Here is a 26,244-nt window from a genome sequence, read left to right as displayed (position 1 = left end):
CAGAGAAACCTTGTCTCAAAAGACAAATCAATTCCCAGGACCCACATAATGGATAGGCAAAGCTGACTCCTGCAAGCTGTGCTCTGGTCTTCACGATTGCAGAGTGGCATGAGTGAACCCATGGCATCCCCTAACACACACAATAAAAACCACAAAAAACAGCTGGGTATGGTAGTGCGTGCCTTTAATCTCAGCACTGGAGAGGCAGAGGCAAGAGGATCAATGTGACTTCGAGGTCATCTTGGTCTACATAGAAAGTTCCAAGCTATCCAGAGCTACATAGTGAACCTGTGTCTTAAAACACAGGCTAGGCCTGGTGGCACATATTTTTAATTCAAGCACTCAGGAGGCTGATCAAGTGTGAATTTGAGGCCAAGCTTGGTCTACATGGCAAGTTCCAGGCGATCCAGTACTATAAGACTGTCTCAAAACGCCAGGCGGTAGTGGCGCATGCCTTTAATCCCAGCACTTGGGAGGCAGAGGCAGGCGGATCTGTATATATATTTGTATATATATATATATATGTGTGTGTGTGTGTGTGTGTGTGTGTTTGCATTTTTTTTTAAAGAAGAGGCCTGAAACATGGTTACGTACATGTTTCCAGTCTTTGAGAAGGACCAAGCAGCCTCGACCGGTTTGCAGGCCATCTACTTAAGCTGACCAGTCCACCGCTGCTAGCCTCCCGGGCCTAGACCCGCCCCGCGTTGCACGCCCACCACGCCCACATCCACCTGCCGTCCAATAGGCGTACGGGATCCGGGCCCACACCTCCGCCGCACCGCGCCCCGTGACGTCACGGCCCGGCCTCCGCCACGTGACGGCCGGGAGCTGGGCTCTGACTAGTGGCTGGAGAGCGCCGCAGAGGCCGCTGACTGGCGGGCCGCGACGCCGCGGAGGGAGCCGGGCGCCTGGGCCTCCCGCGCGCATGGGAGCGTCGGCGGCTGCCTGAGGAGAGCAGCGAGGCCAGCGGAGATCGAGACCTCCCTCGCGCGTCCCACGAGCGGCTGCGGCGGGCCGCGGAGCCGGCGCGGCCATGGCGACGGGCACTCAGCAGAAGGAGAACACGCTGCTTCATCTTTTCGCCGGCGGGTGAGTCTCGGCCGCGCTCGCCTCAGCCCCGGCCTTCTCCCCCAGCGTGCCGTGGCCTTGGGGGTCCGCGTTTCCCGTCTGCCGTGGACTGGGGTGAAGCCAGGGCGGGTAGCCCTGGAGGGTCGGGGCTTCGGCGTCCCCACCGCGGGGTCAGCCGGCACCGCGGCTTTCCACCCGGCGCGCCCGCGTTCCCATCCCCCACCCACCGGCCGCCTCTCGCCGTATTCTCCTTTTGAACCATTCCCGGCTGGTGTGACTGTCACCAGGGGCGATCGCGCCGAGCCCCCGTGGCTCCAGCCTCCTGGTGTTTTCCTGACCACGCTGCGGTCACTCACCGCCTCAGAGGTGCGGATGCTGGAGGTCCCGGGGTAGCTAGCGCAGGAGTTACTGCGCAGGGTCAGAGAGCTGCGAGCAGGTGTCGCGGGGGGCTGCCCTGCGGAGTATGGGGGGGTGGGGGGGACGGATGCTGACTTGAGCCACGTGGGAGGGTCAATGGGGACCTCCGTAGGTTTCTCTGTGCGAATCGATCCTAAAGCACCTTTCAGTGATTTTTCAGTGGAGGAACGCATTATGGTAGGAGGATACTAGGAGATGCATTAACCTCGTAAAAAACAAACAAAGAAACAAAAATTAGCATTTTTTTTCCTTTTGTCATTGCTGTTTGTGACTTGGGACCCTTTTGGTGATAGTTTTCAAACTATCCATGGAGCTGTGCCTCCAGCCCTGGGGTCTTGAGCTCTTTGAGACTTAGCCCAACTGTTTAAGGGTAGGGTGTTTTACATAACATGCAGCGTTTTCCCTGAGTTATCATCTTCACCTGAGAACTATAGCCGTGGCCTGGACCTAAACAGTTCCTTACACTAGAAAGTAATGGTTGAAGAATTACTCAGGAAAGAACGGTGATGAAAGGGTTTCTGATTCCTTGTTACTTTTACCTGGCAGACAGGCAGTTTCTTTTCTCCAAGGTGGTGCTTAGGCAGGAGGAATTTCTTGTTCATTCGTTTCTGTCAGCCCCTCATTCCTCCCATCCATGTCTCAGAAGGCACCCTTAGAATAAACCACTTTATGTAAATGTGTCATCCCTGGGAATTTAAAACCCATTAGGCACATTTTTAAAGCCAAGAGAAATAAGTTTATATTCAATGGGTTGATTTGTTTGTTACACTTTTTTTTTTTAATTGAGTGGTCTCTTAACGTTGTATGTGTGCATGTTCTTAACTGGAAGAGTTTCAGAGTGTCCTGTGTTGAGGCTCACTATAGTTGATGGCCCTGTCTGGATCGATCTTTGTGCATATCCTTCACAGTGCCCTCTGGCTGCCAATTCCAGCCTCTACATTCTGAGAATACTGCAATGGGCAGTGAGGCTTCCGGGACTCATTAAGAGGCAGGGAGTTTATTAGTGTTGTGCCTGAAGCAGTGGTGTTTAACAAGTTCTAGTTCCTTCATTAGCCATCTAAGTTCTCTGTGCTTGCAGATGTGAAAAGAAATGAACCCTCAAAAAGAGGCTTTCAGAGTTACTAATTGGATTTTAGCCTAAAATACCTTTTAAGGTAGAGAATGAAAGGAGTTGGGCATAAAGAGGGCACAAACTATAGTTAGAAGTTGTCAGCCCCTGGGTCCTGGTAAGCGCTCTCCTCTGTGGTGTAGCTGGCATCTCTCCAGAGGGCTAAGTTCAATGCCTTTGAGAAATCTGAGATCTTGCTTTTAAAATCTGATGCATTTCCCTTGTTTATTGAATCGTCATTGAAGGCCATGTTCCCAAACAAATTTAACGATATCCCTAATTATAATAATATAAACAAATTTTGTTTTTTGGAGACAAGGTCTAGAACAGAGATCCTGTCTCTGCTCCTGCCTCCCAAATGCCACTCACTATTAAAGATGTATGAGCCGGGCGTGGTGGCATACTCCTGTAATCCCAGCACTTGGGAGGCAGAGGCAGGTGGGTTTCTGAGTTGAGGCCAGCCTGGTCTAAAGAGTGAGTTTCAGGACAGCCAGGGCTACACAGAGAAACCCTGTCTTGGGGGGGGGGGGGAAGAAAGTATGGTGGGCTAGAGATATGGCTCAGCAATTAAGAGCACTGATCCACTCTTCCAGAGGTCCTGAGTTCAATTCCCAGCAACCACATAGTGACTCACGACCATCTGTGATGAGATCTGACGCCCTCTTCTGGTGTGTCCAAAGACAGCTACAGTGTACTTACATATAATAAATAAATAAATAAATAAATAAATAAATAAGTCTTTTTAAAAAAAATGTGTGCTACCAGGTCCTAGTAATACACTTTTCTAGCTATCAGAGGCTTATAAATTAATATAACTAGTAAAAATTTATTTTAGATCCTGGAAAAAACAGACTGCACCAAAACAATTCATAGTCTTTAATTTTTTTTCTTGAAGAAACAAGCTTCTGGATTATTTCCAAAAATTATTTCCTATATTAACATATAATAGTCATATTTTCTTTTCTTTTTGTTAGTTTGTTTGTTTGTTTGGTTTTGGTTCTTGGTTCTTCGAGGCAGGGTTTCTCTGTGTAGCCCTGGCTGTCCTGGAACTCACTCTGTAGACCAGGCTGACCTCAAACTCAGAAATCCGCCTGCCTCTGCCTCCCAAGTGCTGGGATTAAAGGTTTGCACCACCACCGCCTGGCCTTAATGATGGTTCTTAAATGCTTTAATCTTCCTTGTAACCCACCGGAGGGAGTGGAAGAGAAAGGTCGGGAGTGGGGATGTCTTTAGAGCAACTCCTGGCTGTGTTGTCTGGAAATTGGCAGTTCATGTCACAGGTTCTCAGGCTCCATCTACTTGCAAACACCTCTTGGGTACACCAGCAGTCCAGTTCGGTAGAGTCAGGTTAGCAAACAGCGGTGACAGGACCTAGCAAAGACAGCCAAGCCTCAGCCTCAGCCTCAGCCTTGGCGGGCACAAGTGAGCAGGAGGGACCAGCAGGAACACCAGGAGGAGTTCTCAGCTGTGCCTCTCTCAGGGAAGGGATGATCAGTGAAGATGTGAGACCCCTAAACATTGCACAGCTAGCTGTACCAGCAAGCCAGGCTCTGCCTCCATCACTGTCCATCAAGTCCTATTTATACACCCCCAAACATCACCTGTCCTCCACATGCCTTTCTTCCGCACATGCATCCATCTGCCAGAATCTGCAGAAGCAGCTAGAAACTGCAGCACACCACCAGAAGGTTTTTGGTGCCTTTCCTTCTATGGAGTTTCCTTCCTGACAAATGCAGCTCAACTACGCAGTGTAAGGCGGACCAATACATGTGTGTCCTTAGCAAAGAATCCTTCATCATGTGTCCTTTAACATGCTCGCTTTAGCAGAACATCCTCTCTCCTGTGTCTGCTTCAGTGAAACGTTTCTTCACCAGTCTGCCTTAGCCTTTCATACCTGTGTCCACTTTGACTACACGTTTGCCCCAGCAAAACATCATCCAATCGACTTTCCAAAGAACCCTTAAGTTTCCTCTTCATAAAGACTATACCATTCCTTTCTGTGATTTAAACCATCCCATTAAAAAAAAAAAAAAAAAAAGACAGATCTGGTCTACAAAGCAAGTCCAGGACAGCCAGGGGTTCTGTTACACAGAGAAACCTCATCTGAGGGTGTTGCGGGGGAGACAGAGAGGGAGGGGGAAGAAGAGGAGTCCACTAGAATTTTCTCAAGTGGCCCTTCCTTTTGAACTGCTTTGCCTTCAAGGGCCTGGGGGCTTATGTTCTGGTAATAGTGACATCCTTTGCCTGCAGTGCTGCCAAAGAGCAGTGATAGATCTGCTCTGTTCTGGAGATGACTGGACAGCTGGACTAAGCTATGGTAGATTCAGAGATTGACGGTCTGCATTAGATGCCTTCAGTCTTATTGTTTATGGTGTGGCTGTGTGTGTGTGTGTGTGTGTGTGTGTATGTTTTATCATAATATACAGTTACAAGTTACATGACCTTTAAAATATTTTTTTAATAGGGGCCAGGACATAACTTTATTGGTAGATTGTGTGTTTATTATTACAGTGGCCCTGCACTCTTGGTTTAATCCCCAGCATGCTCCAAAAAAGTATTTTAATGGGAATATAATATATCTTTAAGGTCTGAAAATGAATAGCCCATAGATGTTTTCAAAATGTATCACCTTCCCACAGATCATTGGCAACAGCTGACAGGTGTTCCCTGGCACCGTGTTGCTACCAGTTTAATCCTGGTTACTTTGAAGCATTACAGAGATGACTGTTCCCTTGTCTAGGGAAAGTGTAGAGACCATTCAAACTTAGCTGAGGTCTGAGGATTTAGCTCGCTGTAAAGCACTGCTAGCATACACAAGTCCATGGTTATGTCCACTGAACTATATAAAACAAACAATAACACATGGTTACAGGAAATTTTATTAAACAAATATAATGGGCAATATTTTTATCAGGCTATTTATATACTATTATGAATACAATTGACTTCTTCATCTAGTATATTTGTATAGATGAAAAGTTTTTTTTTTTTAATTTGGTTGGGAAATGCCCAGTAGAATGGAAATTTCTTTCTTCTTCCTCTTCTTCTTTTTCTTCTCCTCCTTCTCTTTGTACAAGATCAATGTATTTTTATTTTATGTATATGAGTGTTTTGCTTGCCTACGTGTATATGCACTGTGTGTGTGCCTGGTGCCTGCTGAGGCCAGAAGAAGATACTGTATTCCCTGGAACAGGAGTTATAGAAACCCTTATGAGCCACCACGTGGGAGCTGGAAACTGAGCCTGGGCCCTGCACAAGAGCAAGCAAGTCCTCTTTCACCACTGAGCCATCTCTCCATCCTTAGGCGCATTACTTAGAGTTTTCTTTCCAAATGAAATGGAACAGAGCACCTACCATCTAAAGGAGAACCATCTACTTCCAGCTGTTTTGCCTTAATGAAATGAATATACAATTTGTTAATTGACATCTCAGGATTCTGATGTCAGATATTTAAATAAACTTACCAGAATATTGTAGTGTATGCCAAAAGTAACTAATGCTCTTCAAGTAGTGATTACAGAAGTATCAGAGGAGAAAGAATTATTGAATTCCCAAAGAGTGGAGGGGTGCAGAGTACCCGTTGGAACTGTTTGTTGGTAGAGCCCATGTACCTACGTATAGAACATGGACATGGAAATCAGTTACTACTAATTGGGTAGTGATTTTTATTATAGGCAGAACATTGGGACCTGAGTGTTAGCTCACTAGGCTTCCTGCTAAGTCCAACAACTTGAGTTCAAACCTGGAGACCCACATGGCAGGAGAGAACTGTTAGTTGTCCCTCTGACATCCACACATGCACAGCAACATGGCCACCCACCCCCACATTAAATAAGTAAATGTAATGCAAGTTTATGGGCCAGCAAAATGGTTCTGCTGACAAAGACACTTGACCCAAACCTGACAATCTGTTCATTATCTGGGACCCACATGGTGGAAGGAGAGAACTGACCAATTGCCTTATAAGCAACACACACACACGCACATAGGCACACAAGCACACACGCACGTGCAATGAATGAAATATTTTTAAAATAATAAACCTTTTTTAAAAGTAAAAAGCACTTTGGCCCTGATTTTAGTGCCTAAGGTGAGTGTATATATGCTCAGGAAACAGCATTTTTTCCTGAAAATATGTATGTAAATTTTTCTGATTATTTGAAATTCTGAGGTGAAAGGTAATTTATGTACATAATTTAAAATTTTTATGTAACTTTGTGATTCCCATAAACATAGCAGAAAGATCCCATGTATATTTTGTAGTAGTTGTTCTGCCCTAAGTCGGAGGAGAGATACCTAAGCCATAGGGGAAATTAAGCAAGGGCCATGTGGATATGAAAAGATAAATGTTAAATATACCTTTGTGTAATAAATGCTACTTCAGCTCTACAAGGGGGAATGAGGAGGAAGTAGAGGAATGCCCAGGAAGATATTTGTAAAGAAATTAGACAAATAGACTTCAAGCCAAGCTCATATGTCTCTTTGTAGACATTTAATCTCTCTTCAAATCCTTTCATGTTTGCTCCGAGTACAACAGTCCAGAGAATCCTACTGGACTTCGACATTGGTAACCCATGCAAACATACCCTGTAAAAGAAATCCAGGAGGTTTCCACATAGCCATGGAAATGTAACCTCCTACACCGGAGTGCTGACTGCCCATTGAACACTGTCTGCAGTAGTAAACTTCCTGTGAGCTTTCTTGAAAAGTTTAGATGTAGATTTGGACTTAAGCAAGAGGAAATGCACTCTCCACTGGTTTCCCTTTTGGAGCAAGCTCTCCTCACTGTGGCGCCCTGACACCTCTCCTCCCAGTTACCCGTGTGGTCTCCGTGCCTGCATGCAGTTCCTCTGTCTCCAGCACTGAGTGGTCTTGAGTCTCAGTTGTGGGACCAGCTTGAGGACACACTCATCTCTAAATCAGTCATTGCTCTAAGGGAATTTATGATGAGTGTCTTGGGCCAAATCACATGCTCTCCTCTGCACGGCAGTGTGGTAGAGTATACAGTATCATGTTAATGGGTTTCATTGAGTCAGAGTTAAAAGTAGAAATGGCCGTGATCCCACTCATACTGTATGGCTTAAGAGGCTGATCTGGTTGGGACAGAAGGGCCACATGCTGGGAGGTGTCAGCGCCAGCAGTGCCACCACAGTTTACACTGCCTTCAAGATGAGCTTGTTCTCTTAACAGCCTAGAATGGAGATTTCTAGCACACACTAGATTGTTCTCCTCTGTGCATCTTAGGATGTTTAGCAGCCTACCAGTTATTACATCACTTCAATAACCAAAAATGTCTTGAGATGTGGCCAGAATTGGAGGTGGTGGCAGAATTGCCAAGGCTAGGAACCAAGGAACCAAGTCTAAAATTGTGGCCTCAGATTTTGGTCACATGGCCCTAAGATTACGATGTTCTTGCATTCCTCCATATGTTGGTGTGTATGTGTATAAAGGTCAACTTTTTTTGTTTAAAGATGGAGTCTCTCTGTCTTAGTTAGGGTTTTACTGCTGTGAACAGACACCATGACCAAGGCAAGTCTTATAAGGACAACATTTAATTGGGGCTGGCTTACAGGTTCAGAGGTTCAGTCCAGTATCATCATGGCAGTAACATGGCAGCATCCAGGCAGGCATGGTAGAGGAGGAGTTGAGAGTTCTGCAGTTTTATCTGAAGGCTGCTAGCAGAATACTGCCCTCCAGGCAGCTAGGAAGGGGGTCTTAAACCCACACCCACAGTGACACACCTATTCCAACAGGGCCACACCTTCTAATGGTGCCATTCTCTGGGCCAAGCATATACAAACCATGACACTCTCATAGAACCTAGAGCTCAACAATTTGGCTACATTGGCTGGCCAGTGAGCTTTGTAGTTCCACCTGTCCCTTCTTCTCCATTGCTATGGTTATTTGTAAGGCAAGCAGTTTACACATGGGGCCATCTCCATGTATAGTTTTAGTACCCTCTTTATTTTACACATATAAGATATATATATATATATATATATATATATATATATATATGTATGTAAAAAAATTTTAAGTTGTAAAAATTTAAGTAAAATTTCTTTCCATATTTTTATTTATTTATTTAATCTATATGAGTATACTGTCATGGCATCAGATTCCATTATAGATGGTTGTGAGCCACCATGTGGTTGTGGGAATTGAACTTGGGACCTTTGGATGAGCAGTCAGTGATCTCAATCACTTGAGCCATCTCTCCAGCCCTCTCTCCATATTTTCCTTTTAAAATTTTTATTTGTCAGTCAGGTGGTGGTAGCACAGCCATCTCTTTAATCCCACTTGGGATGTAGAGGCAGGTAGATCTCTGAATTTGAGGCCAGCCTGGTCAATATAGTGAGTTCTAGGACAGCCAGTGCTACACTCAAAAAAAACCTTTATTTTGTGAGTGTGAGAGTGTGTGTGTGGGGGGGGGGGTACACGTGGAAACCTGAAAAGGGTATCAGATCCTCTGGAGCTGAAGTTACAGCAGTTACAAGCTGCTGGATAGTGGGTGCTGGTAGCCAAAGTTTGATTTTTACAGTAAAAAAGTTACAGTTATGAAGTAGCAACAAAGTAATTTTATGGTTGTGAGTCACACAATATGAGGAACTATATTAGATGTATTAAAGGGTTGTAGCATCAGGAAGGTTAAGAACCACTGACTTGGTCTGGAGAGATGCCTCAGTGGTAAAGAGCACTGGGTGCTTGTTCTTCCAGAGGTCCTGGGTTCAGTTCCCATCAACCCAGGGTGGCTCACAACCATCTGTAATGGGATCTGATGCCCTGTTCTGGTGTGTCTGAAAACAGCTACAGTGTACTCATATAAATGAAATAAAGAAAGAAAAGAAAAGAAAAGAACTTAGGAGATCAGTGGTTTAAATTCCTATCCAGCCAGATAGTTGATCCTCCATCCCTGATGCTGACACTGCCATCGAGTTGAATATGACTTCCTGATCTCTGAACATTGTCTTCTGATGCTGTGAAGAGAAAGACTCTTACCAGTCTTGGGCCCTGTAGAGGAGGGACATCTTCCTGTTATTCTCCCTGCCCTGTCTCCAGCCCCTCGTAGGTCTGGATTGCAGATTGAAGGGTAGTTGGTTCCATGTGCTTCCTAAAGTAGGGACTGTATCTGCACCCAGACCAACAAGATGAGAGGAGGCTAGAGAAGGACATAGGTGACTTCCTACCACAGTACAGTCTGGTTGGCTTCTGGGGACATAGAAGGAGACTCTCTGGGCGTCATTGGCTTTAGTGCCCAGGGGTATGTAGACTAGAGAAAGAACTACTCGATGTGGGCACAGAGTTTCCAGCCAAGTGTTAGATTTTTTTGTTGCTGTGATAGTCAGCAGAAACACCTTAGAGAGGGAAGGGGTGACCTGGGTTTGTGTTTCTGCAGCTTCAAGGCGGCAGGAGGTAGAGAGAGAAAGGGACACCCTTTCGTTCCATGTAGCCCTCATCTCTATGATGCTCTGACCCACTTTGGGGACAGGTTTTCACCCCTGGTTAATCCTCAGATACACCCAGATGTTTGTTCATTTATTTACATAACTAAAAATAAAATAAGCAAGCCTTGAAAAGAGTGACTCCGCTGCTTTCTGTCTTGCCCCCTTCAGTTCTCACAGCAAGCACCCCAGTTGCCTTTGTGGTTGCTGGGCTCTGGCCTCCCTCGGCAGCACTAGAGTGAGGGCTCTCCTAGTGGGTACTGGCTCACTTGTGATGATGCCAACACAGCACTGTGTTCAGCTCTAGTTTCTGGATTCTGTTTTGTGAGACGAGGCCTTGCTTTGAAGCCCTAATTGGCCTGGAACTCATGATAATGTTCATGCTTTAGCCTCCCAAATGCTGGGATTGCAACATGCCTCAGACAAGCCCAGGCTGCCCCTTCCTGTTCTCCTGTCTCCCTCTGTCCTCCCCTTCCCTTCGTCTCTGCTTCTTTGTCTCAATCCTTCCTTCTCTTTTGGTAGTAGATAACAGCTCGTTTTATTTTATTTTTTATGATGTGATTATAATTTTAACACAGGTTTGCCTAAATAGCTGAATAAAGCTGTTTTTTTTCCTCTTCCCTCACCCATAGAAGTTTCTGTTTTGTAGCATTCAAGTCCCTTCTGGTAAATTGGGCCAATATATTCCCACATCATAAATAGATTGTTGGAGGACTAAATGCTTGTCACAAAACAGTACTTTTATTTCCTTCTTTCTTCTCCTTCCTTCCTTCCTTCCTTCCTTCCTTCCTTCCTTCCTTCCTTCCTTCCTTCCTTCCTTCCTTCTTCCTTCCTCTCTCTTCCTTAGACAGGGTCTTGCTATGTAGTCCAGGAGCCTCAATCTCCCCATCTCCCCGTCTAGTCTGCAGAGCACAGGATTACCCATGTGAACCACATAGTATTCAGCAAAAGCAATCTTTTAACTAATGGCGTAGTCCAGTGTGCTAGTTAGCAGGACACAGCTCCCTCTGTGTAACCTTAGCCCTGGGGTGGTAAGTGCAGGCGCACCTGTGCTGCTGGCACATGTCTGGCAAAGGACGGCTCGTCTACCATTGCTTCTCTTCTCCCACTTTCCTTTTAAGATTTATTTATTTATTTATTTTGTGTGCATAGTGTTTTGCCTGCATGTCTGTATGACATTGTGTGTATGTCTTGTGCCATGGAAGGGAGAATCGGGTGCAGAGAATCCTGGAACTGGACATAAGGAAAGTTTTAAGCTGCTTTATGGTCCTGGGAACTGAACTCAGGTCTTCTGGAAAAGCAGCAAGTCCTCCTGACCTCTGAGCCATCTTTCCAGTCCTTCCCACTTTGTTTGAGGCTGGGGTCTCTCTTGTTATTTTTCCCACTGCCCTTTGTATGTGAGCTTCTGGCTAATTTCTCCTTTGTCTGTCACCCATCCCACTGTAGATGCTGGGGCTGGAGTTACAGATGCAAACCACTCCAACCAGCTTTAGAAAAAAAATACATTCTAGGAATTAAATTCAAGCCATCAGGGTTGGGAGAAGCACTTTACCCACTGCCGAGCCATCTTGCCAGCTGGAGGTCTGTAATTTAGGTCCTACCTGGAGATGTAGCTTTATTCACTTTGGGGATATATATTAAGTGCTGTGTTACTCTCTAGATTTGCAACATTTAGATTCAGTGCTAACTGAATTTAATGGAAAAGCTAATGTAACATTCTGTGTGTGCTAGGTGTTGTCAGTGCAAGAGGACAGTGGGTAAAAGGTAGTGTGAGACGTAAGGCCATGCCAGGAACTTTGGTAAGGTAGAGACCAGGTGGGCACACACCTGAGGCTTAGGCGACTCCCAGCTCTCTGCCAGACTCCTGCCATGCTTCTCACGTAAAAGAAACTTGTCCTGTGGTCAAGTAGGCCCAAAACAGTTCTCCATTGCATGCTGCAATCCCAGCATTTGGGAGACTAAATGAAGTACCTAGAGGCCCAGAGAGTTTAGCCAATAAGCTTCCCTTCTCACACATTCCTCCCTGCAGAAGGTATTTAATCTCAGGACTACCCTGAAAAGTGGGGATGGTACTTTATACATCCATTTCCCACAATGAACAAACAATAAACTGTTTAGAACCATGGACTATCTCTTTCATCAAGATCCAATGGTGCCGGGCGGTGGTGGCGCACGCCCTTAATCCCAGCACTTGGGAGGCAGAGGCAGGTGGATTTCTGAGTTCGAGGCCAGCCTGGTCTACAGAGTAAGTTCCAGGACAGGACAGCCAGGGCTACACAGAGAAACCCTGTCTCAAAAAAACAAAATCAACAACAACAACAAAAAAAAAGATCCACTGGTGAGGTACTTGGGGAAGGCCTTTGTCTCCAGAGCTGTAGCTTAATTTTGTAGAAGGCCTTTCTGCACTCCCAGCTACTACTGCCACCAAGCCTGCCTCTGCCAAGGTAAGGACAGTCATTCATGGGACAAACCGGAGCTCTGCCCCTGCTCCCCCCCAGCTAGACACTGTCCCCCCACTCCCTTCTCTGCTGTTCCTCGACTCCCAGTGGCACCTGGGTGTCCAAGAGTCTGAGAACCCCACAGCAGTCCCAGGGACCTCCCCTACCACCAGCTCTGACTTTCCCACATCTCAGCAGTGCTATCCCACCATGGAGCCAGGTCTTGGAGCTGCCCTACAGCCCGGCCCCTGCCCCTGCCCCACAGTCACACTCCCCTCGATCAGCCTCCTGAAGAGGCTGTGCCCAGTAGGGGAAGACTCAGACAGGTAGAGGAAATACTCCCCCAAATATTTACACCTTAAAAAGGTACTGAATCCATCGGGCAGTGGTGGAGCACGCCTGTAATCCCAGCACTCTGGGAGGCAGAGGCAGGTGGATTTCTGAGTTCGAGGCCAGCCTGGTCTACAGAGTGAGTTCCAGGACAGCCAGGGCTATACAGAGAAACCCTGTCTCAAAAAACAAACAACAACAAAAAAAAAAACCCAAATCCAAAAAGTACTGTCCCTCGGTGGACACCAGTACCTGCTGCCAAGGCTAATGACCTGAGTTCAGCCCCTAGATCCATGTGGAAGCAGATAACCCACCCCTAAAAGTTATCCTCTGACCTCCTTACAGGTGCTGTGGCATACTCCACCCCCCATACTTGTAATTTAAATGAATGAATGAATGAATGAATGAATGAATGAATGACTTTCTCTGTGACTTATCAACTGAATAGTCCTTGTCTGAGCAGCTACCATTTGTGAACTTGTTTGGTCCTGATGCCACAGATGCAAAGGTGCTAAGAGCCTCGGACCCCAGGTGGCCTTGCTCTGCTGTAGGCCCTGTTTCCCAGGGAGGCAAGCCCCTGTTGTGTGGGTGGTGACTTTAGATGGTGCACAGCATTGTTTCTGTAGCCAGCCCAGCCAGCAGGGCTTGCAGTGGAAGAGAAGGGGGAAAGAGGTAGTGTAGGATAAACAAGGGCACTGCTTGAAGAAAGGCAGTTAAGCTTGGTGTAGTGGTGTACACCTGTGACTAGCTGCTCGGACGTTGAGGCAGAAGTGCAAGCTGGACAGTTTAGTGAGACCTTGTCTTGAAGTAAAATAAAAGGTCTGTGAGTATAGCCCAGAGCACCTGCCTAGCGCGAGCCTGAGTTCATTCCTGAACCAAGAAGAAACATGATTAGGAGTTCAGCGTGTTGTGAAGGGCAGAATTGAAGCGATCCTGTGTTTTCTAGACTGTTCCTGGCAAGTCTCATGGTAAGAGTGGATGAATGTCCAACGGTGGGAATTGGCTGCAGTACTATGTGGAGTTACAGAAGGGTGGCACCAAACTGTTGGCAAGTGGCCGTGTGGCATCTGAGCTGCCGGGCCATTGTGAAGTGGCTCTCTGTAAAGAGCCTCAGTCCTTGAGGTTGTCTGAAATGAACACCTCTGTTTTAAGGAGGAAAGGACTAGATGTGAGTCACATTTGCCGACAGATGTGTGCTGCCCTCTGATCCTGCTGTGGCCTCTCTCCTGCAGGTGCGGGGGCACAGTTGGTGCTATTTTCACGTGTCCACTAGAAGTCATTAAGACGAGACTGCAGTCTTCCAGACTAGCTCTTCGGACGGTGTATTATCCTCAGGTTCATCTGGGGACCATTAGTGGAGCTGGCATGGTGAGACCAACGTCTGTGACGCCGGGACTCTTACAGGTTCTGAAGTAAGTGCAGCCCGGTCATGCAGGGCCCCCCTCCACCCCACACACCCACCCCACACCCCTCCACCCACCCCACACCCCTCCACCCTCCCCACACACCCACCCCACCCCTCCCCTCCATCCACCACTTTGTCACTCACCTGTCCATCTTATACAGTTCGTTCAGATAGAAGAATTAGATGTCTCACTTACTTCTTGAGGAATGGGCTGACATGCCACAGCACACGGGCTCTGCAGATCAGGCTCAGGTCATCAGACTTGGTGACAGTCATCCTTACTGTGCCGCTGTGCTGCTTTTTTATTTTTTTATTAATTAATTCTTTAAATGTGCATTGGTGTTTTGCCTGCACTTGTCTGTGTGAAGGTGTTAAATCCCCTAGAACAGGAGTTACAAACAGCTGTGAGCTGCCATGTGGATGCTGGGAATTAAACCGAGGCCCTGTGAAAGAACTGCCCGTGTTCCAAAACCAGAACAGCTCAGCTCACGGCTGAGCTGCGGCTTCCTTCGGGTCCTGTGTGGAGATGTAGCTGGTGCTAGCCCAGAGATGCTAAGAGCAGGGCCTCAGCTCTTTTCATTGGCTGATGCTTTCTTAGCTATGGCTGTTGTTATACCACCTCACCTCTTCCTGCTGCGGCACACGGTCCCAGGGCTCCCTCAGTGACAGCTGTCCCCCTGTGGTCTCAGTCACCTGTGAGGGATGGGGGCTGCCTATATGGATGGCATGAATGTTTCCAACTCATGTCCAGCCAAACATGTGCCGGCCAGAGCTCTTGCCCTACTGGGCCCTGGGCCTACTTGGTTAAAAGAAGCTTTATCCTTATAGCTACAGTTCTGGGGCCCTGGAGTCACTCTGGAGACTTCTCTCCACCCACAGTAAATCCTGTCAACTCTGCTTTCAAAGATAGAAGAAGCTAGTGCTGTCCTGATGAAGGCTGCGTGGTCATGCCTGTGCTGCAGTGCTAGCGCCCTCTGCCCAGCCTGAGATGTGGCCGTCCATCGTCCTCGCTCTGCTCCGCTCAGCAGAGCAGCCAAGCCTCTGCTCCCTTCTCTCCTCCGAGCAGCAGCCGTCCCTGGGCCTGCGGGCTCTTCACTCAGCAGCCCTGTGACTGTACTGTTCCCCTCCAGCCTCCTTGTGCCTTTAAAGGCACAGGTGGGCAAGGTGGCGCACACCTTTAATCTCAGCACTTAGGAGGTAGAGGCAGGTGAGTCTGTGAGTTTGAGGCCAGCCTGGTCTGCATAGAGAGTTCCGGGACAGCCAGGGCTACACAGTGGGACCCTGTCTCAAGAATAAATTATAAAGCACAGGAACATAGCTAGCGCAAGTTTCTGGAGCCAGGCATTGTCTCTGGCTTTGACACCTTCGCAGGGATCTGGTTATTTAACCTGAGCTCCCCCACCCACCCCGCCTTCCTCCTCTACCCAGAGCTCCTCCCTCCATCCTCCACAGCACAGGTTATTTATTACATGTTCTTTGTCTCCTTACTCTCACCCTACCCTGGAAGGTAGAAGGTGTTTTGTTTTGATTGATAAAGTGTCCTCAGGCTCCTTAGAATGTTGCGTGTGACTGGAGAAGCACTCAGTACCAACCAAATGATTTTTAGAAGTTGGGCAGGTCAGTAAGGGTCATGGCAATGGCTTACTGGCCTCCCTCAGTGTAGACGCATTTGTGTTGCTGCTGTTAGTGAGTGTTTTCCTGCGCTCTTTAAGGCAAGGTTTGCAACAGGATTTCTCTGTATAGTGAGTCCTGATTCCATCTGAAGAGAGCGTGTCCTTAGGCTGTGTGGATATTCTTGTGGGTAAGTTCCCAAATAGTGAACAGTGCCCTCCCTGGGGGTGAGGTCAGAGGGCAGCGGCTTCGAACTCAGCCAGCAGGGCTCTGAAAGCCAGGCAAAGCCATGCCCACGCCTCATCTGCACACCTGGGTTCAGGTCTGGTTGGTGTCTTCTTTTTTGAAAAAATGTTTTTTAGGTGAAGATTTTAATTACCTTATTTTATATTTTAAGGTCTTTTTAAACGTTTTAATATTTTATATAAAATGTGTGCCTGCGTGTGGATGTATACTACACATGCACGTAGGTGACCAGAAAAAGGTGTCGAATCTCCTGAAGCTGGAGATTGACAGGCTGTTATGAAGTGAGCTACCAGACAGAGTTGCTGGGAACCAGTAAGAGCAAGTGACTGTAACCCTTGAGCCTTCTCTCCAGCTTCCTTTTTCAGTCTGAAAATTAATGTCCATATCTTTCAAAACTGCCTTGTTCTGCTAGATACTTGGATGAGGTACTTGTCTCTGCCATGTATCCGGGTCTAACCTGGAGGGAGTGTCTACTCCATCAAGACTGCTTTCTTTTTACATGCTTGTCCAACATGAAAGGTGCCGTCCTGTGGGAGAATGAGCCTGGATCCCGCACTGGTCTCAGAACTGTGTGCTCTGCACAGTGGGAACTCGATTGTTCCAGGGGAGTTTATAAACACCCAGCGAGGGCAGAAGGTTGGCTTATATAACAGGTTTAACTTGTTGCCACTGTTAAATGCGTAACTATGGAGACTGTCTTCAGCTCTTAAGAGGCACAAGTCACTTGAGGACACGCTCCTTGCTGCATTGCGGATGAGGCTCCTAGCTTCCAGAGCCAGAGGCTCCCTCAACCGTCTTAAATAGCGCCTGCTGCACAGGGCTCACTGCTGGAGACACAGTGAGACCTACACAGCGTCAGGTAGTGCAGCCTTGGAATCTCTAGTATGTGCTGTGCCATGGGCATAGGTCACCCCAGTGTGCTACCAGAGACTTGTTCAAGGAACTTGACCTTTTGGAAACAGTCCTTTCTTCGAGGAAGATAATAAAAATAAAGTGTTTTAATTGAAAACATTAAGTTGTGCCTGATAGGAGCCAGGAGGCTTATTTTTGGCTTTGTGACTCCAGTGAAACTCCCACGAGTTTCATTTTGAAGCACTGTGTTCATAGAGGCCTAAGAACTGTTTGCTCTGCCCAGCAGTGGTGGTGCATGCCTTTAATCCCAGCACTTGGGAGGCAGAGGCAGGCGGATTTCTGAGTTCGAGGCCAGCCTGGTCTACAGAATGAGTTCCAGGACAGCCAGGACTACAAAGAGAAACCCTGTCTCTAAAAACAAACAAAACAAAACAAAAAGAAATTTTTGGTAGGCAGTAATGGGCGCATGCCTTTAATCCCAGCCAGCACTCAGGAGGAAGAGACAGGTGAGTCTCTGAGTTTGAGGCCAACCTGGTCTACAGAACAAGTTCTAGGACTACACAGAGAAATCCTGTCTCAAAAAAACAAAAAAGGGAAGAAAGAAATGTTAACACCTCTGTTCAATCTGAGGTGTTACACACATGTAATCCTAGCACTTAGAAAGCTGAAGCAGGGGCATAGCAAGTTAGAACCGGCCTGGACTACATAGTGAGACTGTTTCCAGAAATAATAAAATCATAATAATATAGTGGGGCCCCCCAGGTTGCACAACTGAGACCTGAACCTGGAGTCTCCCACATGCAAGGTGTAAGCGTGAGTATGTATTTTAAGCCAGGGGCTTGCTGCCCTGAACTCACTGTGTAGTCTAGGCAGACCTTGAACTAGTGATCTTTCTGTCTCAGCCTCCTGAGAAAGTGAGACTTCACACTGAAGTAAGCATGACTGAGAAACAGGATTAGAGATTTCCTAGGACAGTCTTTCTTTTGGATTATCCTGTGTAGCATTCCTGTGTGATTCTACAACCTTCTGGTGTTACATTCTACAGAGGGAAGGAAGAGTCAAAGGGCTCCTAATCATTTTATTCCTTCACGGTGACACTGTGGAGGTTGACTTCTTTGCCAAGATAGGCCTTACTCAGAGCTCTTGGTTTGTTTTGAGACTGTCTCATGTGGCCCCGCTGGCCTCAGAGCCTTTGTAGCCAAGGATGACTCTGAACTCCTCATCTTCCTGCGCCTACCTCCCAAGGGCTCTGATTACAGATCTATGCCACTGCACCTGTTTGTTCTGGGATCGCTGGGGCTTCACATTCTTAAACACCCACCTAACCTGCCACTTCTGCAGCTATAGAACTCAGATTCTAAAGCTATGTCTCTCTCTTACTCAGATCGATCCTGGAAAAGGAGGGACCAAAGTCACTCTTTAGAGGCTTGGGTCCAAATTTGGTTGGAGTTGCACCATCAAGGTAAGCACGTAACCGCTGAGCGAGCTCCCAGTTAGGCAGCGTGGATCTTTTCTTATCTGAGAGGGGCACTGTTGAATGGCCGTTTCCCCATCCAGTAAAATTGCCTAAGTGTGGCTGACATGGAGAAGCAGCAGTGACCGTGGGTTCCAATCTCTCTAAGGCAGAGTTTCTTAACCTGCGTGTGTGCACGCATTCAGTCCCTGGGTGTAGAAATGCCCAAGGTTACAGTGCACACAGATCTGTGTCGTCTGCTTTCTTAGTGACTATCCAGGGGAGGGGACGCGTAGGAATGTGAGTCGGGAGGAGTTCAGAGGCTCCAGGCTTTACGTTCTATAACATCACATCTTTGGGGGCTTTATTTTATTTTTTAAGGTTTGTTTGTTTGTTTAATGTATGTATATACACTGTCTATCTTCAGACACACCAGAAGACGTCATCGGATCCTATTACAGATGGTTGTGAGCCACCATGTGGTTGCTGGGAATTGAACTCAGGACCTCTGGAAGAACAGCCAGTACTCTTAACCACTGGGCCATCTCTCCAGCCCCTTGTCCTTGTTTTTTTATTCTTTTTAAAGGCTTTGTAGAATTGCACTATCCCAGCATGCTAAGCTGTTGTCTCCATTCACCTTTTTGATGAGAATTCTGGCCACTTTCTAAGTGCACATTATCCACTCTAGCCAGTGTCTGTATAAAGTTATGGGCAGTGCTAATAGATGGGGACTGTGTGTGTAAAGGGACAAGTCATAGTGTTGTCACAGGTCAAAGTCCTCTAACGATGGACTTTAAAGGTTTTTTATCCTGGCCATGGCTGTCACCACTTAATTTCTGGAAGGCATGAACATCCAGGTGCGGTGGCAGGCCTGGGTGTGAGTCCAGCCTCTTGTTCACTCTCTCCTGTGGCCTCCTATTTGTGACAGATGTTGCAGAGGGACCTGTATACTTTAAAGTGCAGTAATGATTTCTTCATGGTGTTCTTTGTCCTAACAGGGCTTTGTACTTTGCATGTTACTCCAAAGCCAAAGAGCAGTTCAGTGACATCTTCGTGCCTAATAGCAATACTGTGCACATTTTCTCAGCTGGCTCTGCAGGTATGTTCCCCTAGCGAGTCGAGCGAGGCCTGTCCCTAAGCACAGGTTGGTTTGTTTTGCTTTCTTTCTTTCCAGGAGTTAGATGGTAATTCCCTGCCTCTTTTGACCGTAAAACCGTCACCAAAAGCTTTGTATTAGAGTCTGTAGAACATGACTCTTGGAAGTTTATAAGCAGATTTCATTTTTCTCTGACCACTCTAGCTTCTTATTCTCCCTCCAGGAGCCCACACACTTCCTCCACTGGTCAAATGTGCCCTTCGTCTTCCCGATTTCCCTATTGAGTTGTAATGTAGAGTGGAAGCTGCTTTCTTTCTGACTCCCCAAGGTACCTAGGGTGCACCTGCCCTTAACAGCTGCCTTGCACAACAAGAAGCAGGGTTTTGTGTGTTGTGTGTTACTTGAGGCTGAATGGTCTGTTCTCTTCTGAGCAAGTCCTCACTGCAGAGCTCAGGGCCGAGCTTGCCTCAGGGAGTGTCTGAGAAAGCACTGGCTCCTAAATTGCTAGGAGAAGCCTCTGCCCTTCTACACAGAGGCTTCTGTCCATTTTAATCTAACAGAATTTTTAGAGAATTTAGATTAGCATTTTAGAATGTCTTCCTTTTGCTAACAGCCTGTATTGTGTCCATACCAATTTCCTCTGTTATTCTCAATAAAATTACTAACCCAGGTTATGATCTTTAGAAAAAGCAATATTAAGCAAACTTCTTCACACAAGAGCAGTGATTTCCCTCACTGCTGAGCCCTGAGAAGGACAGTGCACCATTCCATCTAGGGTGATCCATGGTGAGTCAGCTGGAGTCCAGACACTGTTAATCTGCTTTGTAATGCTTGTAGAATTAACCCAGCAGAACCCTGGGGAAAGCAAGCAGGCCGTGAGGGAGCTTCCAAGCCAGTGCCCTCAGTGACTTCACTAATCCACTTACTCAGGGCTGTAGAGGACACGAGCTGTGAGCAGGGAGCTGGGCACTGGCAGTCAGGGCTAAAATGCTGCCAAAGGCTTACCAAAATAATAATACCAAAATAATGGCTTTTGTAATGTTTGTTTCCTTCAGTTTCCAAGTTTGAACTCAGGTAACTGAAGAGTGAGCATCCTTATCCAGAGTCAGCTCTAAGCAGAGATCAGCAAGTTTGAAAACAAATTAGTTCTGCATCTGAAGCTTCTAAATTGGAATTTTTAGTAAGATTTTGCCCTAGGATTGAAGTGAACAGAAATGATAGCAGCACCACCTAGAGGCCGGAAGCCGCTGCAGTGTGGACGGGTAGATAGCAATGAGCCCTCTGCTTCTGCGCCAGGCTGCACAGGCCCCTGCGTCGGCCAGCGCTGGCACAGCTGGCTGTATCAGTGATGACTGTTTTTTCCCTCCAGCTTTTGTCACAAATACCTTAATGAATCCTATTTGGATGGTTAAAACGAGGATGCAGCTAGAACGAAAGTAAGTCAACAGTTCCTTCCAAATCCAACTCTCCCTGCTGTGCTGGTCCCTCTCCCAGCACCAACCGTGGGCGGGAAGTAGGGGCCCTGAGCTGTCCCCCTCCCTGGATTTCTCTCTAAGCATAAGTACAAATGTCTTTTGAGATCTATCCTGACAGTATTGTGGGGGGAGGGAACCCCAGAGAGCAAGAGAAGATGGACAGAAGGGCCTCTCCATGGTCCCAGCTTCCTTCCTGATGTTCCTCTTTGGGGTTCTTTGTGGAGGGTCTTACAGGAGGGGTGCTGTAAACTCGGCAGAGCCTGGCTATCTAGCCAAGACACCAGCGAGGGCACTGTGGACATAGCCCCCGATGTCCTTGTGTCTGTCCTGAACCTGACCTGGAGTTTCCCTGAGTGTTCCCTGAGTATTCGGGTGGAACCTACGAAATGTTTGGAGTTTGTTTTTTGTTGAGACAGGGTCTTGCCATGCAGTCAGACCGCTTCAGATTGGAAATCCTGTCTCGAGCCTCCCAGGCCCAGGCCTATTACCCTTGGCTAGAGCCAAGGTTTTAAAGAAATAGAAACCAGTTGAAATGAATTCATCAGCATTTTTAAAATTTGTGAAACAGTAATAATGTTTCTCTTATATGTAAATCAGATTTCTCAGCAGGCCAGCAACACCTGTGAATTTTCAAAGAACCAAGTATACCAAACAATGCTTTTTAACTTTATGACGAAAGTGGTAGGGAAATGTTTCTATCTGTGCAAAACCACAGCTGCTGTTTCTGTGGGCTGTCACCCACACTCATACTTCTTGAAGAAATGCTGATTTCTAGCAGAAATTTGGGCTCTTCCAGGCTAAGATCAAGGAACTGCTTGTGTTCTAAGAATGTTGGTGCTGTGCAACCCAGACATGCGAGCCCTGGAAACACGAGCAGGCCCATCTTCTCTCCAGCTTCCTCTAAGGGGGAGGGAGAGCCTGAGATGTACCTGCAGGGCGAAAGAGGAACCTGTCTGGTTGTCATCCTCTATGACCACTCATGCCCTGAGGAGGGCTTCCCGTCACCACAGTCCATTCTGCCTTCTCATGTGCTTGCTAGAATCCCAGAACAAGGGTCAGTTGCTTCAAGGGTAACTCTACATCCTGGACCAAGCATTGAGACAGTCCTTTGTAGTTTCCAAAAATGCTATGTGTGTCCCACATGTCCATGTCCCTGAGTGTCCCTCGCCCCTCCTGACTATTATGCTTCAAGCTCCTGGCCAGCCTTGTCTCCTGAAGCCTCTGGTATCACCTCAGAGCCACGTGTTCACAGTGTCCTGATAACACCTGTGGTTAGCAACAGATAAATGCATCTATTGGCTGAGGCCCTTTCTAGTGCTTAGAACGTTCTAGACCCTTATTTAGGTGAGAACTATAAACACCTGTGAGTATATATTGTTCCAGCGGTTGCCAGGGAAATTGGTCATGCCTTCCATCTTATAGCAGTACAGCCAGTCAGCAAATAGGACTATAGTCTGGTGGGACAGGGGTGTGAGCTGTCCAGCACTCTGGAGGTCCACAGTACAAGCCTGGTTGGGTGGTGTCGGGAGAGCATAGGAGAGCTCACTGAGGAGGCGGCAGCCCCACCCTCTTGAAAGAGCCCGCTGCAGGGGTTGGGGACACACAAAAAGATTTGAGCAAGAAAACAGTTAATTCAAGTACAGAGGTTTAGTGGTTTAGCTTATATCTCTTTTTTATGAGACAGGGTCACTCCATGTGGGTCACAGGCAGAGCCTCCTGTGTGCACTCTTGGCTCTAGTATCTGACCACTTTATTCTTCAGCAACTCTCAAGCAGAGGACTCTGTTTTATCAACAAAAGGAATGTGTATAAAAGAAGCATCACAAAGTAGATGATTTCTGTTAATTTCCTTATAAAGTGAGCACAGAGACATAGCATACTTATAAACAGAGAGCTTCAGCTCACTCTGGGTTACTGTTTTTTGTTTGTTTTTAAAGATTAAGGCAGGGGTTCTGACTAACCTTAGAAATAATAGAATAAAAATACAGCATCGTGGGCTGGAGAGCCGTGTGAGCAGCTAAGAGTGCTCGGTACTCAGTCCCAGCACCACACCAGCCTGTAGTGCAGTTCCAGGGGAACTATGTCTGCTGCACACGCACACACACACACACACACATAAAATAAATATACATGGAGACATAAAAGTAAACGAATGAGTTAAGTATCAGGAAGTGTACCTGGATTAAAAATTCCATATGACAAATCTAAGAAGACATGCATATGTATATATAAATATGTGTGTGTACGTAGTATGTTTTGATGTTGTTTTTCCATGCAGGAGGCTCTGAGTTCAGGCCTTAGCGTGCACACAAATCACACTCAGAGAGCAGTAGGAAGAGGGAGCCATTGGCCTGACAGACAGCTCTGTGGGAAGCACTTGCATACTGCACACAAAGCCCTGCGTCTAATCCCAGCACACCAAAAAGACTGCACCGCCCTTTCCCTCGGCGTTCTCTCGTGTCATGGTGTTTGACCGTGTATATACTTTTGTCTGCTTTCCACTTAGCTTCTTCGTGTCTTCCTGCGGCCACAACCATCCTCATCTTGTGTGTGTACCACCCTTTACTTACTAGTCCTGCTCTTAGACATATGCGTGGTTCCAAATGTCAACTTCCATTACCATTTTCTGGAATTGGGTCAGAGGCTATAAGCCTGCTTCAGGAACTGCAGATTCAGGTGCCATCTGTTATATGACCTGTCAGGTTTCTCAGCTAATTGAACTGGCCTCACAGTGGGCCAGAGCTCAGGTGGCCTCAGAACAGGTTTCTTCCCCTGTGTCATTTCTGTGTCATAGGCGATCTGTGTTATGACGTGGGCCTGGTATGTCTCTCAGTGCCTGTTGTTGATCCCCTGACAGGGTGAGAGGCTGCAAGCAGATGAACACACTCCAGTGTGCTCGGCATGTGTACCAGACGGAGGGCTTCCGGGGCTTCTATAGAGGGCTGACTGCCTCATACGCTGGGATCTCAGAGACAATCATCTGCTTCGCTATTTATGAGAGGTTAAAGAAGTGTTTGAAAGAAGCCCCGACGGTCTCCTCCTCAGACGGAACTGAGAAAAGCTCCTCCAGTTTCTTCGGACTCATGGCGGCTGCTGCCGTTTCCAAGGGCTGTGCCTCCTGCATTGCATACCCACACGGTACGGTTTGCCCTTCTCTTCTGGAGCAGTGAAACAGTCGTTGGCTTTGTCACTTGTCGCTGTGTAGACTGAAATGCAAACATAGATTGGGTGTCCCTTGCCTGAAATATATGTGACATGGATGATTGAGTCCAGAGGTTTCCATCTTGGAGCGTGGGTAAGCATGGGTAACCTGGCCAGGGTGACACTCTACACTTCTGAATAGGAGATGCTCACTCTGTCCCTGCAGGGCAGAGTGATAGCATCATTGACTGCCCAGACACAGGTCATGTGAGTAGTGACCTACTCCACCTTGTTCAGCTATCTCAGTGTGGCAAAAGCTGGCTGGGACAAAATGTGGGTCACTGAGCCTGTTTTCCAAAGAAGCCCAAACCAGACTTTACTTAATATTCCTTGGCTCAAAAAGTTCTATGGGAGCCAAATGAAGAATTCCTCAGCTTCTTCTTTGAGTAGGTGCTATATAAATCTACTCTTTGGGCCTTTTCGCTTCTTTGGGAGTTCTTGTTGTTTTGTGGGATTTGTTTGTTAGTGTTGTTGAGACAGCTTTTTCTATAGCTAGCTGTCCTGGAACTCACTCTGTAAGTCAAGTTGGCCTTGAACTCAGAGATCCACCTGTTTCTGCCTCCCAAGCCAGGAACTTTTCCTGTTGGGATTGAACATAAGGCCTTGTGAATGTTTGTTTGTTTGGTTGGTTGGTTGGTTGGTTGGTTGGTTGGTTTGGGTTTTTTGTTTGTTTGTTGTTTTTTGGATTTGGTTTTTTACGAGACACGGTTTCAGGGTTTCTCTCTAGATCAGGCTGGCCTCGAACTCAGAAATCCACCTGCCTCTGCCTCCCAGAGTGCTGGGATTACAGGCGTGCCCCATCACTGCCCGGCGAACGTGTGCCCTGCCAGTGAGGTACACCCTTATCCAAGATGCAGGGATGACATAACTACTGACCCAATGACCTGCTTTAAAAACACTCCATTATGACTTTTAAACAAGTTGTTTTCGGGCTAGTGAGATAGCTCAGCAGTTAAGAGCTCTGACTGCACTTCCAAAGGTCCTGAGTTCAAATCCCAGCAAACACATGGTGGCTCACAACCATCCGTAATGAGATCTGACACCCACTTCTGGTGTGTCTGAAGACAGCTACAGTGTACTTACATATAATAATAAATAAATCTTTAAAAAAAAAAAACAAGTTGTTTTCAAAAGCCCCCTGCACAGCAGTGACAGATGCACCATGTCTCAGGCACAAGGGTTAGGTCCCATTTTGTGCTGGAGCACCACCAAGACACTAGGCAGGAGGATGGACGGACCAGCAGTGCCTCCCCGGCTCTGAGGCCACTCAGCAGGCAGGGCTGACCAGCCTGGGCCACAGTGCGAGGAGGGAGCACAGGTGGCTTCAGCTAGACCGCAGGGAGAGCCAAGGGAATCTTGGGAGCAGGACGCAGTCTAAACATTTACTTTTCTTTTGACTTTTTCAAGCCAGGTCTCACTATGTAGCCCTGCCTGTTCTGGAAACTCCCTCTGTAGACCAGGCTGGCTTCAAACTCACAGAGATCTGCCTCCTGGGAGTGAAGGCATGTGCCACTGTGCCCTACTAGAACCTTATGTTCCATTGTCCCTCTTGCGCATGACTGCGCTGTCAGTTAGAACCAAGACACTGGGTAGACCCGGGAACCCTGACCTCTGCCCGCTGTCTCCCCACAGAGGTCATCAGGACGCGGCTCCGGGAGGAAGGCAGCAAGTACAAGTCATTCATGCAGACGGCGCGCCTCGTGTTCCGGGAGGAAGGCTACCTCGCCTTCTACCGCGGACTTTTCGCTCAGCTCATCCGGCAGATCCCCAATACGGCCATCGTCCTGTCCACCTACGAGTTCATCGTGTACCTGCTGGGAGAGTGCGCTTAGTGACAGGGCCACACGGCTCTGCTCTAGAAGAATAAAACTGAGAACCCTAGAGATTTTCTTTTCCGTTGATGTTTAGTGTTCAAAACTGAAACAGCGAAGGCCATAGAATACCTGGCTCGTGTCACCTGTTGGACATTTCCTTTTGGATTCATGTTTCTGGAAGGTTTAAATTCATTAACGTTAATAGTTAATTATAACTTTCTTTTTTAACTTAAGAGGATTGAGGATTAAGGAGCAAGTAAATTAAATCATGCTATTTAATTTAAGTCTG

General features: G+C 47.1%; 1 protein-coding gene across 1 annotated transcript; it reads left to right on the top strand.

Annotated features, from left to right (window-relative positions):
* Positions 1–811: 811 nt before the first annotated feature.
* On the top strand, positions 812–26,244 carry Slc25a33 (solute carrier family 25 member 33). Its single transcript, XM_052178221.1, has 7 exons — positions 812–1,089; positions 14,036–14,215; positions 18,302–18,379; positions 19,369–19,469; positions 20,836–20,902; positions 23,798–24,078; positions 25,774–26,244. The coding sequence occupies exons 1-7, from the start codon at positions 1,034–1,036 to the stop codon at positions 25,971–25,973; spliced, it is 963 nt and encodes a 320-aa protein (XP_052034181.1). The 5' UTR covers positions 812–1,033; the 3' UTR covers positions 25,974–26,244.

This window comes from Apodemus sylvaticus, chromosome 3 (assembly GCF_947179515.1).
Source record: "Apodemus sylvaticus chromosome 3, mApoSyl1.1, whole genome shotgun sequence".
Lineage (NCBI taxonomy): Eukaryota > Metazoa > Chordata > Mammalia > Rodentia > Muridae > Apodemus > Apodemus sylvaticus.
Note: the sequence above shows the minus strand (reverse complement) of the source record. Positions and strands in the feature narration are given on the sequence as shown.

What these genes read in the sequence shown, in the direction of transcription:
- Slc25a33 (XM_052178221.1), top strand. Translation starts at nt 1,034, where the DNA reads ATGGCGACGGGCACTCAGCAGAAGGAGAACACGCTGCTTCATCTTTTC. An exon ending in GGACTCTTACAGGTTCTGAA is followed by an intron (nt 14,216 to 18,301) that starts GTAAGTGCAGCC and finishes TCTCTTACTCAG; the next exon opens with ATCGATCCTGGAAAAGGAGG. An exon ending in CTGCATTGCATACCCACACG is followed by an intron (nt 24,079 to 25,773) that starts GTACGGTTTGCC and finishes GTCTCCCCACAG; the next exon opens with AGGTCATCAGGACGCGGCTC.